Source organism: Panthera pardus, unplaced genomic scaffold (assembly GCF_024362965.1).
Source record: "Panthera pardus isolate Hobbes unplaced genomic scaffold, ASM2436296v1 HiC_scaffold_27, whole genome shotgun sequence".
Lineage (NCBI taxonomy): Eukaryota > Metazoa > Chordata > Mammalia > Carnivora > Felidae > Panthera > Panthera pardus.
Genome location: NW_026526843.1, coordinates 107,549,259 through 107,561,591, shown reverse-complemented (window position 1 = coordinate 107,561,591; position 12,333 = coordinate 107,549,259). Strand labels below are relative to the sequence as shown.

The following is a 12,333-nucleotide window of genomic DNA, read 5'->3' as shown; positions in this document are numbered from 1 at the left end:
AAGCAGTTTTTAATAACCCAGTCCCCTTGGATTGGGTCAGCATGACCAGCAACATCAGATAGGTAATTCAGATGAAATTAGGCCTTAACACAAGTGAAATAATGGATTGAAATTATAACTGGAAGTGGAAGATTGAAGAACTGATCAGAATTAAGTAATTAGGATAAGTAAGCATGAATAAGACTTATAAAATTAGGCAAAAATTATATATAAATTCAAGATGGTAAAAGACTAGGTTTGCATAAAGGTGACAGAATGTTATCTGAGGCTGACTGGCGAATTATATTGTGTGAGGAGTGACATAGCACCTCTGAAAAGTAGCACATTTCCTGAAATGAAGTACAGGATATAAAATTCATGGACTTGGGGAGAGGCACTCAGTCTAGAGCATGAGACTCTTGATCTCAGGGTCATGAGTTCAAGCCCAACGTTGAGCATAGAGCTTACATAAAAAAATTTCATGTAATAGTTATTGCATTAAAGTCTGCTTTGGTTAGGTCTTCATTTGCATGTGTGTTCTATTTTTGCCCCTTGCATTTAGTGGAAGATTGTATCAGTCAAGTTAAGCTAGATTATGCTGCAATAATCAACAACCTGGAAATATTTGTGCTTTTAGTATCATTCATGACCAGTGCTCATGCTCCATGTCAATTCTGGGTTACTATAGCTCTACTCCACATCCTCTTCACTTCAAAGCCCAGAGTAGCCTCTTCTTGAACACTGCTGGTCATCACAGCAGAAAGGAAAGAGAGCATGGTGAACTATGCACTAGTTCTTAATGTTTCTGCATGCCAATGGGACACATCACTTCTGCTTGCATTTCATTGGACAAAGTAAGTCATATAGCCATGGCTGACTTCGGTGGCTCCAGGATGTTTATTTTTTCTTTAAAAAAAAAAAAAGGGAATGTATATTTAGAAATCATAATACAAATCTGGCACAGTAATGAATCTATAAAGAATTCCAGGATAGCATTATACTAGAATTTTAAGGAGAGTACTTTTTTATGTGAACATAAGGAAAGCACAATAAAATTAAATTATGTGGAAAACATTTTTAAAGATCCAAAAAAATATCTTAGTAAAGGTTGAGTTTGAAGAGTTTCTTCTCTCTCCTCAGTGGTGTGTTTATATGCATTGGTTTGTCTCTTAGTATTTTAACTATATTCTACTGCAATAGTGGTGGGAGGGGAAGACCTTTTGAAGTTTTCCAAAGCATAAAATTTTCTTTATAAATCACGCAGTGCTACTACCAGGAAACCCTAAATGGATACTCATTATTTATGATAATGACTTTTGAGGATATACAAAACTAAGCCTAGATGTGGGCTGGTACTGTTGCTCGGACAATTTAGTATTCATTAGGATTTAAATAATTTATTATCGTCAGTGATCTAAAAGTATTTATTGAGTGCCTGAGTACAAATGTTATTTTTTCAGATGTTGCATATAATGAAAAGAAATGTTTCCATTTTGTCCAAGTAAATGCATTGTAAATAGATAAAAAGGACAAAAGTATGTAGGCTAAGGAACTTTTAAAATTAATACTTGGAATTTGTTTCAAATATACCATAATTTCCATTTATTTTCTGGCAGCCAAGTGGATGATCTTGAACTGATGAATTAATGTTTAATTTATATTTTCATTTATGATGTGGCATGGTATTTATCTTTGCTTGAACTCCTTAGTTGAATTTGTCATGGGGGGAAAAATTGTCTCTTGTCATTTAGACCCTATAGATTTTCTTTCCCTTGTGATATATTAGATGGTCATTATTGCAAGTAACTTGAACATCTGGAATCTATTGTAGCTTTTTATTACAACAAAATGTTAGCTTTATTGTATGAATATAAATTCTTGATATCTTTTACATAATATGAGTCTGTATGCAGAGAAAATCTAATTATTTTTGTTGAAAATATCTGCTGAGATCATGCAGATTAATGTTTAAAACTAAACTCATATTTAAAATTATTTTGAAACTGAAACTCAGTCTATTTTTGTACAAAATGAGAGTGTAAAGAAACTAAATGTACTGTGCTAGTTTGGCAGTTAGAAATTCTGTTTTTGAAAAAATGGCTTTAAATGTTTCATTTGTGTATTTAATCTGTAGAGCCAATGTGAAATGTGTATTATGGAATGTGAAAATAGATAATCAATGGAATAAAGTATTCATAACTGATAAATTCAGACAATCTTTATAGAGTGTACAGAACACCTTCAGAAATTAAGGAGACAGTTCCTTTCCTGACAGTCTAATGGGAGAGACTAAGACTAACAAATAAATAACTGGTGGAAACATTAAAAAATGTACAGTTAGTAGTTATCAGATAGGCCTTTCAAAAATATTTGGGTCTTGACTCAAGACATGCAGAATAAACAAACTTAGCTCATAATAGGGATTAGCTCACTGCCTTTTCAGGTTGTCAAAACAAAGTGATTAAAGTTACAGGGATCACAGTCTAACCCTAATGACTTTTCTGGTCATTTATACCTTGAATTGACATTTTTACTTTTTATTCCTTTTGACACTTGAATCTTTGCAAGCCTCAGTGGTTTTTGGATTTGTTAAAGAGCCATTTGGATGCTGAAAAAACAGCCTTACTTCTGCCTGCGTTTCCAAGTCCCTGAATGCTAAAAGATTAGTTTCTACACCCATTCAACTATTGGGACAGTAGTATTTCATTGTCAAGTGAAAGGCTAGAATAATTAAAGCCAGATGGGGCTTCATTTTAGATGACCTCTTGGGGCAGAACTGGAGCAGAATTTTGAAGAGCAATATGGTGCAAGGTGCAGAAGAATATGGCTATATTCACTGACAGAAAGACTATAGACAACCTCTAAGGTCATACCCACTCACATTCTCCTCCCATCCCTTGCTTATTGCTCTTTTTATGTTACAACTCGATACCTTATTTGACCTAATGAAAATCTTAGCCAATTCTTTTCAAATGGGTCATTTTAAAATTTCAGTAGATACCATCCTTCATGAATTCTCCTCTTCTCATTCCCAAAACAACAGCAAGAAGACTGTTCCAACAAGTTTGTGGTCATTAAGCCAGTCAAAATGTTGAAGGGTTTGCCAGGGATGTACTTGTGGGATGATTATGCTTCTGTCTACCTTGTTTGCCAAGGACATTTATAGCTCTGAAATTAAACAGTAGCATTTTGAAAACACATTTAAGAAGACCAGTGACTCTCTATTCACTATGGATATTCTTTTCACTCAGAGCACCCAGTCAGCTTTTGGTCTTTGATGAATCCAAATTTAGTTTGGACTTTCATCTTCCATCCATTGCAAATCTTTTATCCCTAGCACTGCTTCTCTGTGTCCACAAAGCTAGGTGATGACTACTTTGAATTCCTTTCAATAGCTCTATTCTGTGTATCATCCTACAAAGAGAATTGCTTTCATGATACTATGCTGCTACTGTAAATGTCACAATAGACTGGAATCTGCTCTTGCAAAAGGGAAAAAAGAAAGCGAATCATCTGGTCAATAACTGGGAACTAAATTTCTTCATGTTTTTCTTTTCAGATATTGCTTTTATTGTTATTTCATTGAAATTCTTGTTAAATGGCTTCCCATTTTGTTACTGTTGGATGGACCATAGTATATTTCTCTAGACCTGACCTTCTGACTAGCATGATGACCACTAAACTGCATGTGACAATTGAAATATAAATTTACATTAATTAAAACTAAATAAAATTATAAATCCACTTTCTCCTTTGCACATTTTAATTGCTCAATAGCCACATATGCCTAGAAACTACTAAATTTTAGGCAGCACAGACATAGAACATAATTAGGATAATTCTATTATCACTGTAAGTTTTAATAAATATGTCTCTGTAACATCACTTTCTCCATGTACTCCTGGCTATGCAACTAACCCTTCCTTACTGCTCCTAAATACTAGCATTGTCTGAGCAGTCTTCAGTTATCTTCTCACTATACATTTTCTTTTTTAATGGATTTGTTGTTGTTTTCTTGTACCTTTAACTATCACTTCAGTGTAAATACTCCCAGATCTGACTCTATTTTAGATCCAATTCAGCTTTTTACTTGCTTACTGGACAACTTTGTATAAAATGACCTTTCAGCCACTTCTAATTTCACATGCCCCAAATATAATTATTTTATTCTCCTTAAATATTCTTCTACCATCTCTACTCGGCCATTCATCCATTTGCTCAGGTTTGAGCCCCTGGAGTAATGTTTAACTTTCCTCTCCACATTATTTTCTGTGTCTAATGTATCAGTCACCCAATTCTCATTCCTGGCTACATGTATGATATCCACCTCTCCTCATCTCCCCTTCCACCATCATAACCTCCGTTCAAGCTTTGATTATATATTATATTTTCTATTGAAAGAGCATTCCAACTGATCTTGCTGCCTTCAGTTTTTTTTTCTCTTCCAAATCCACAATTTCTTCCCCATTGTTTTCATAAAGCATGTATTTGATCACATAGTTCCCATGCTCAGACATCTTTGAGCGCTTCCTTGTATCAGAGTAAAGTACATACTCCTCCATCTTCCCTAGAGATGAAATGTCTACTTGGTATATTTAGGAAGATACACAGCTTTGCAGAGATTCCTTATCTGAGACATGACGTGAAAGTGTCCTCCACGGGAATGGAAAAAGAACTGTTAGAAAATGAATAAGAAGAGATACCTATTAGAGTTGTTAGCTAGACCATAGAGTTTGGACTTCACTTCTCCACCCCCTACCCTGATACACTCACTCACCATTTTATCATTGCTCTTTAACACCAGGCATGGCACTATGTAAGCTACCCTGACTTCAGCCCCTCCCAAAATAAAATCACAAGAAATTATCAGTTGATCAAGTTAAGTGCAATCCTGGTGGAATGGGACTTCAAAATAAATTATTACAGAATAATAAAAATTTTATTCCCTTCAAAACAAAACTTCTCCAGGTTAGCATTAGTAGCTCTCCACAATATGACCTCGTGTTATTTTCTAGGCTTTCTTTCCTGTTGCATTCATTCCACATATCTTATGCTATAGCCTGGTATGCTTACTTCTGATTATGCCTTGTTAATCATGTTTGCACAAAGTGAAATGGTCTTTCCCTGTGATCCCCTAATAAATTTACAGATTTAAAAGCTATTTAAAGTCAGTAAAATATCTCCTCTAGAAGGTCATTCCAGAGTGAACAAGTTAGAATTTATCTCCTTTTTTATGGGATCTTCTGTTAGCATTTGTCATGTACCTTATATTATTATTTGAATGTTTTCTCCACTAAATAATTAAGTGATGATGGCCAAGGACCAAGTTTAATTTATCTTTGATCACCTTAATAGTGCCTGATAGTGAATTGCATTTAGAAGATGTGCAAAAAAAAAACCTTTTTTGGTGAATGGAATTGTGACTTGAGTAAATGAATGAGTGAATGAATAAAAGTAACAGTAACTCATGAATTAGTTACTTAAGCATTGAAGACATTTTGATAGTTTAGCAATAGAATATGTGAAGTATTTGGTACGATGGTACCATTATTAAAATTTTGCATAGATGAATCATTTAAATACTACATGTAAGCAAAACAATATTCTTAAATTATTTGTACAAGTATACTATAATATACCAAAAAGAGACATATGAAAATTTATGGCATTTATAGTTCCAAAGTTTTGTGAAATATAATTATATACAGCATTTGAGACATACACTATTTCCCTTCACTCTCTTGCTTTATGTATTCAGTATTAATAACCTGTGACCTGTTCCTATGACTCTAATACACAGTTGATGAGAAATATTACTTTTACTGAACATCTTGACCCCAGGTTGCTTAAAATTGTCTACAAAGTATGGAGTATCAATGATAACATACAGGATAGAAGTGTTTCTTTGTATTTTGTTCAGTATGGCAATTGCATCACTGTTTCACAAAAACTATAACTGATTATGATCCTGTGTGAGTACATAGCTCATCTGTGGGAGACAGTTTCTGTGCACACTTATACTTTTCAAAAAGAAAAAATGATGAAAACTGAATAAACACTCATTATTTTTATGAATATTGTCTTGTTAGGAATTTGATGCATTTAAATGTGCATCACATGGTTTGTAGAAGCATTATGTATAAAAGGATAAAGAAGAAATTGCAAGTGTCATTTTGCATGCATAGTAAAAGACAGCATGAGCTTCTGAAGAGAATTCCTGGGAGTATATAGTGGCATAGCTCTAAATCCAGGTTTGAAAATCTAAATTTAATCCTAACCTAAAAATAAGTGGAACGTCAGAGGTGTACCTTTCCTTAGCATGAATAGGTTGTCAAAAATGTGGATTTCTCCATATTCAGTGCTATTTTCTTTGTAAAACGTGGGGTATGATCTTTTGGGAAAATATTTGGCCCTAAGTGTTAATAAAACCATACTTGAGAAGCAAATATTTTAATTCACATCTGGATGGAAATAAAATAACTTATTAATAAAATTAATCCCCTAAGGTACCTAGGGCTATTTAAATACTTAGCATGATAAAATGAACTCCTTAACATGATAGCTTAACTAAATAAAACACAGTCATTTAGTTTCTATTCTTCTCCCTAATATAAAATAGCAGGTTAATATATACTTTTTTTGTATTGTTCTGTTTTGTTTTTATTATGCTGTGTCCAGCCTTTGTGAAAGCCTTTGGCTTTCAGTAATGAACAGGCCAGTCTGGCTGAAAGAAGGCAGAGATATAAACAAGTAGAAGCAGTTATTCAGAGTAGTAAGTGATTAAAGAAAGAAATAAGTTTAATAGGAGGGAAAAAAGAGAAACCAACCAATAAATTGGGGGAATGTGTAACAAAAGCACAAAGCTGTGAGGAATTGAAAATTGGAATGAGCCAGCAGATACTATTTTTGAATCAGTCTACTGTCTTACAGATTTTATATTTTTGATCATTTTTGGTTTGGCATTCTTCTATCACAGTATTTCCCATAAAATAGATTGTTTTTCACAGTACCATCTTTATCAAAATCATGCTAGGACCCCCACTCCAGGTCTACCCTATCTGTGTATCTGGGGCTGAACCTGGGAATACGCATTTTAACCCACTTTCCAAGTGATTGTTACATGTATACAGAGTAAAATCTGAAAACTACTGCAGTAGTTTAACAGTGTTTGAGTGCAGTTTTATTGCTTTTGCAGTAATGCCTTTATTTTCTTTGCCTAAAAACATACTTTTTCCAAAACCCAATTAAAGCTGCCTTTACTAATTCTTTTTAAGGCAGAGTTAGTTGTTTTCTCCTCTGCTTGCCCAGCCCTATGATCCTGCCTTTATTATAGTAATTGTGAGTGTCCCAAATATGTTCGTACAGATTTAAGCTTTAATAGGTTCACATGTGTGAATATGCTATAAATGTAACACACACATCCTTTGAAAATTTAATTATTTCAATTTCTTTTATAGTCCTTTAGTATTGTTTATTTCAAATAGTTTTTGATTTTAATATTTTTGACAGTTTTTCGACTGATGTAAAACCTTGGCCGCCTCAGTCACCTGATGTATCTCTTTTAGACTTTGTCTTTTGGAGTCATGTCAGAATTATCACGTATGGATCGGTACTTCATTCTTTGAATAATCTTAAAGCTTGGATTATAGATGTATTTCTTTTAGTCACTGAGGAGCAGCAGCTGATGAAAAATTCTACAAAGTTTGAAATTTGACTTGAGCAGTGTATAGCACAACACAGTGGTCACTTTGCATTTTAATGAGAAATATGTCAATATTTTAAAATTTTAAATAATTGACCTTTGACATGTGGATTTGTATATTTTTGTCACATTTATACTTATAAAGTTATTGAAACAAACTTCATGAAGACTTTGGAATTCTACATATTTTAACTTACTTATGTGAATGCCTGTCTCCTTAAACTGTGTTTTTCCAAGTCAGGGGACATGTTTTATTTATCTCTGTATCATGAAGACAGTTGATTAATATTCGCCGAAACAAGAGGAAAAGTACATCTATTATGCATTGTCCAATTTGCTTAATATATTCAGTATTACACAAGCATTAGTAAATATATTTGGATGTACTTTATATATTTAATGTTTATTTTTGAGAGAGAGAGAGAGAGAGAGACTGAGCATGAGCAGGGGAGGGGCAGAGAGAGAGGAAGATACAGAATCTGAAGCAGGCTCGAGGCCCTGAGCTGCCAGCAGAGATCCCGACACAGGGCTTGAACCCACAAACCGTGAGATCATGACCTGAGCCAAAGTCAGATGTTTAACCAACTCTTGATTTTGGCTCAGACTATGTTTTCATGGTTAATGGGATCAAGCCCCGCATCAGGCTCTGCACTGACAACACCGAGTCTGCTTAGGATTCTGTCTTTCTATGTCTCTGCCCCTCCCCTACTCATGCACACACACACTCTCTCTCTCTCAAAATAAAATTTAAAAAGGACTTTGTAAAGCTAATAAGTGATTTTTTAATTTAGTATCAAATGTATTAATATAAATAAAACTAATATTTAGTTTACTGTTTCCATCCATTGCAACTATTATTTTTTTTAGATTCCCAAATTGCTCCATCTTTGGCCAGTGAAAATCTCTTCATGTTGACTTCTGAGTCCTACTGACACAAACAATCCTTGTATAGTTTGATAGCTTCTTTCTATGTGTGTCACAGTATAATCCAGGCTCATCTTATACATTCATATCCCAGATCTGGAATCCACTATTTTCCTTAACCAAAGGCCCAAGAAATGGTATTTGAAAATCACTAACTGTGAGGAGTTTATTTATTACTCAGTTATGTCTTTTCAGTGGGCCTAAGAAGTACATACACACGTGTGTGCATGATGCATCAAGAGACTCTAGGTTTTACTGACCTTCTTATATATGTATCTGCTTTGTCTCATGCTAAAATTATTTAGGAAACCAAAAATGATAGAATGATAGTAGTATCACATAATTGTTCATTTGCTTTATCCTATGAAATGCAGTAGTTTCAGCAAAACATTAACAGACTAACAATAACTAACCAACAATATGATTGCTGACGATAGTGTAAGATTTTGTTTAATAGTTCTTTTGTTATGTCATACTAGAGATATGCAAGTAAAGTATTATATTTTAAAGAACTTGAAATAGTTATTCTCTGTGTGATTATTGCTGTGTGATCACTGGCAGGATATACATTTAGATCATATTTACTTTTCTCCTTGAGGAAAATTCCTTTGAAGTCTGAACATTTAATCATATTCTCTGTTTCTGGGAAGGTAGGTAAATAATCAAACTTGTATCCATTATAGCTGAAGCAAGTTGTAGAGGCAGTTTGGGGAAACTGGTCAACTTTCCAACTTTTCCCAAATCATCTCTTACCAATGTAATTGTGTCTGAAATTAATTCTATAAAATTGCAGTCTTCCAAATTCTGATGTAAGTACAGTGCACTTTTCCAACATAAATGCTTTATCTATACCTTTCTTCCTCTGTACACATAATTCATACTTAATTTGTAAAGACATAGATATGGCTATATTTGTAACAAACTTCTTCTTTGGCACAGAAGCCCTGCAGAATTGCAAGACCCAATCCTTAAGTATTTCATTTAGTTTATGAAATGAATCAGACCTATATTTAACCTTAAAACTTTTACGCCTGATAAGAATATGTACTACTTCTGACAAGGTATTGTGGTGAAATGGCATTATCAAAAACTATGTTCAACAGTATTCCTTTTTGTTAAAATTAAATTCAGGGAAAGAGATGAAATGGGCTATCATTCCTTAAAATATGCAGTACTGTGAAACATGGATATTTTTTCAAAATTAGATAGCCAAATAATAATTAGTTAACTTTCTATTTTGAAGTAAAGGTAATTAGTTTACATTTTAAAAATAAAGACACAGAACAACAGTAATTCATAGTTAAAATGTATTTATCACTGTATGCCAGATACTGTGCTAAGCCATTCATCCATCTTCTCACTTAATCCTCACAACACCCTTATTGTGTTACTACTAATGTCATGCCCATTTTATGAATTTCTTCAGGAAACTAAGCCATAGAAACAGAAGTTTCTAAGCAAAGATCACTTTGCTATATGTTTGCTCATTGTAAGTCTAGCAATTGCAGGTAAAAAAACAATGGTGATTTTTTAAAATAATTTTTTTACAATTTCAAGGATTCAAATTTATGTTAAGAACTATGAACTTGATATGTACCAATTTTATAATATTAAGGATATTTAATAGCTGGAAATAATTGAAAATATAAAAGCATTTTTGAGATTAAGATATGACTATAGAAGTAAATATTGGTATTTTTCCTAATGTTCCAATCTATAATAAATTAGTATTTGAAATGTTGGAAATATTTCAACGAAATGTATTTATCAGATGTAAAAGTTTAGATAGAAAATGGTTACAATATTTTTTCTGATGTATATTATTCTGTATTGTATTCTGTGTAAAATTAGAAAATATAGTTAAGCAAATATAAGAATACCTGTGTAACTGACCATCAGAGCTAACCACTATGAATATTTTGGTATATAGCTTTCCAGATTTTATTCACATTCTTATTGCTGGTTTTGCTTGAATTGTCAAGATTTTTTCAAATTGTCGTACATTTCCTAAGAAAGTATTTTAAAAGGAATGCTTGATTTGTTTTGAAAACTAATGCATATGTTTCTTTTTTTAAAGGATTGTACTGTGTATGAAACAGAGAATAAAATTCTTCATGTGGTAAGTTTATTTGGGTTTATTTTCATCTTCCTTAGAAAACGGTTCTTTGTTTAACTAGTAATTAAATATAAAGCTGTAGCCTATAAAAAATGAGACCTGTATATTTTATAGGAAAATTACAAAAGAACATAAAAAGTATAAAAGAACAGGTTATATTAGTTAAAATAATTCTTTTGTATCCTAATAGGAAAATATCATATAATATGATAAAAATTTTGAGATTGTAGTATGTAGAAAGGTTGGAATATAATGAAGAATCTAGAAAAAGAGAGAACTTGAAATCAGAATTTTTTACCATTCATTTGAGAAAGATACCAGAGAAAAGTATTTGGTTGTATAATGGGGTAAACAACCTATCATCATTTGGGTGAAATAATTAATAAAATAATCAATCTGCCTTTGATCAGATTCTATACTCCCCAAACCTCCTTCCAAATTTTAATTTGGCAATATTTGTTGAATCAGTTAATCATTTTGTAGATATTACTAGAAACGGAGTATGAATATACTTTTATAGAAAAGTATCTCCTTTTTTGTTAATGAACAGTTTACTGCTTTTCTTTGTAAATCCGTATCTTGGTTGATGCTCATCTGTCCTGATAACTTCTTCATCTCTGTTAGAAATGAGTGACAACATAAGTAACATTAAAGAAGTTTAGAAATGAATGCTATATATTTACTTCGGCAATTTTGCATTCAAGCTAGTGACAATTTAAAGATCCTGTTTGACGATGATTGAGACTGTGGATGGCATTAACCAAATAGTTCAGCTCAGAAAGCACTTGTATTTTCTTTCTTTTTTTTTTTTACAGTTCTCCTATTCTTTTATTTATTTTTTTTGTTAACATTGTTTTAAGGTTTTTTTTGAATTCCAGTAGTTAGCATACAGTGTAGTATTAGTTTCAGGTATTATAAAATAGTGATTCAACACTTCCACACATCACCCGCTGCTCATCACAAGTGCACTTCTTAATCCCTATCACCTATTTCACCCATCCCCCTCACCCCTCCCCTCTGGTAACCATCAGTTTGTTCTGTGTAGTTAAGACTCTGTTTCATGGTTTGACTCTCTCTCTTTTTTCCCCTTTGCTGTTTGTTTGGTTTCTTAAATTCCACATATGAGTGAAATCACATGGTATTTGTCTCTTTCCACTTCTCCCTTCCCAGCCTTTTAATGTAAAGATGGGCTAGCCTTTAGTAGAAGGTTATATTCTTGTGTGCTACTTTTCTCACAATAAGAATTCTTTTTTAAAAATAATAAAATAGTATACTATACCACTTGGTATATATGATGCTAGAATACTTTCTTGAAAACAAAATATTCATAAAGTATCTTTCCAGGTTTCCTGTAATGTAGAGGAAATCATGTTAAGTCTAAAGGACTGTCTGAACCCTAATTCTTTTTTTGAAAGTTTTTAATGTTTACTTTTGAGAGAGAGAGAGAAACAGAGTGCAAGTGGAGGAAGGGCAGAGAGAGAGACACACACAGAATCCAAAGCAGGCTCCAGGCTCTGAGCTGTCAGCACAGAGCTGGACATGGGGCTTGAACTCAAGAACTGCGAGATCATGACCTGAGCCACCCAGGCATCCCTGCACCCTAATTCTAACA

The 12,333-nt window shown here is 33.1% G+C and overlaps 1 protein-coding gene across 6 annotated transcripts in view; it reads left to right on the top strand.

The window, feature by feature from the left end:
• CNKSR2 (connector enhancer of kinase suppressor of Ras 2) overlaps nucleotides 1–12,333 on the top strand; it is a 302,678-nt gene that overhangs the window by 117,846 nt on the left and 172,499 nt on the right. For 5 of the 6 annotated variants that reach the window (XM_053891765.1, XM_053891764.1, XM_053891763.1 and 2 more), the window contains exon 5: nucleotides 10,683–10,724. The exons of the other annotated variant lie outside the window; for it this stretch is intronic. In XM_053891765.1, coding sequence (XP_053747740.1) covers nucleotides 10,683–10,724 — 42 coding nt within the window. The remainder of the gene's footprint in view (nucleotides 1–10,682; nucleotides 10,725–12,333) is intronic. 6 annotated transcript variants of the gene reach the window in all.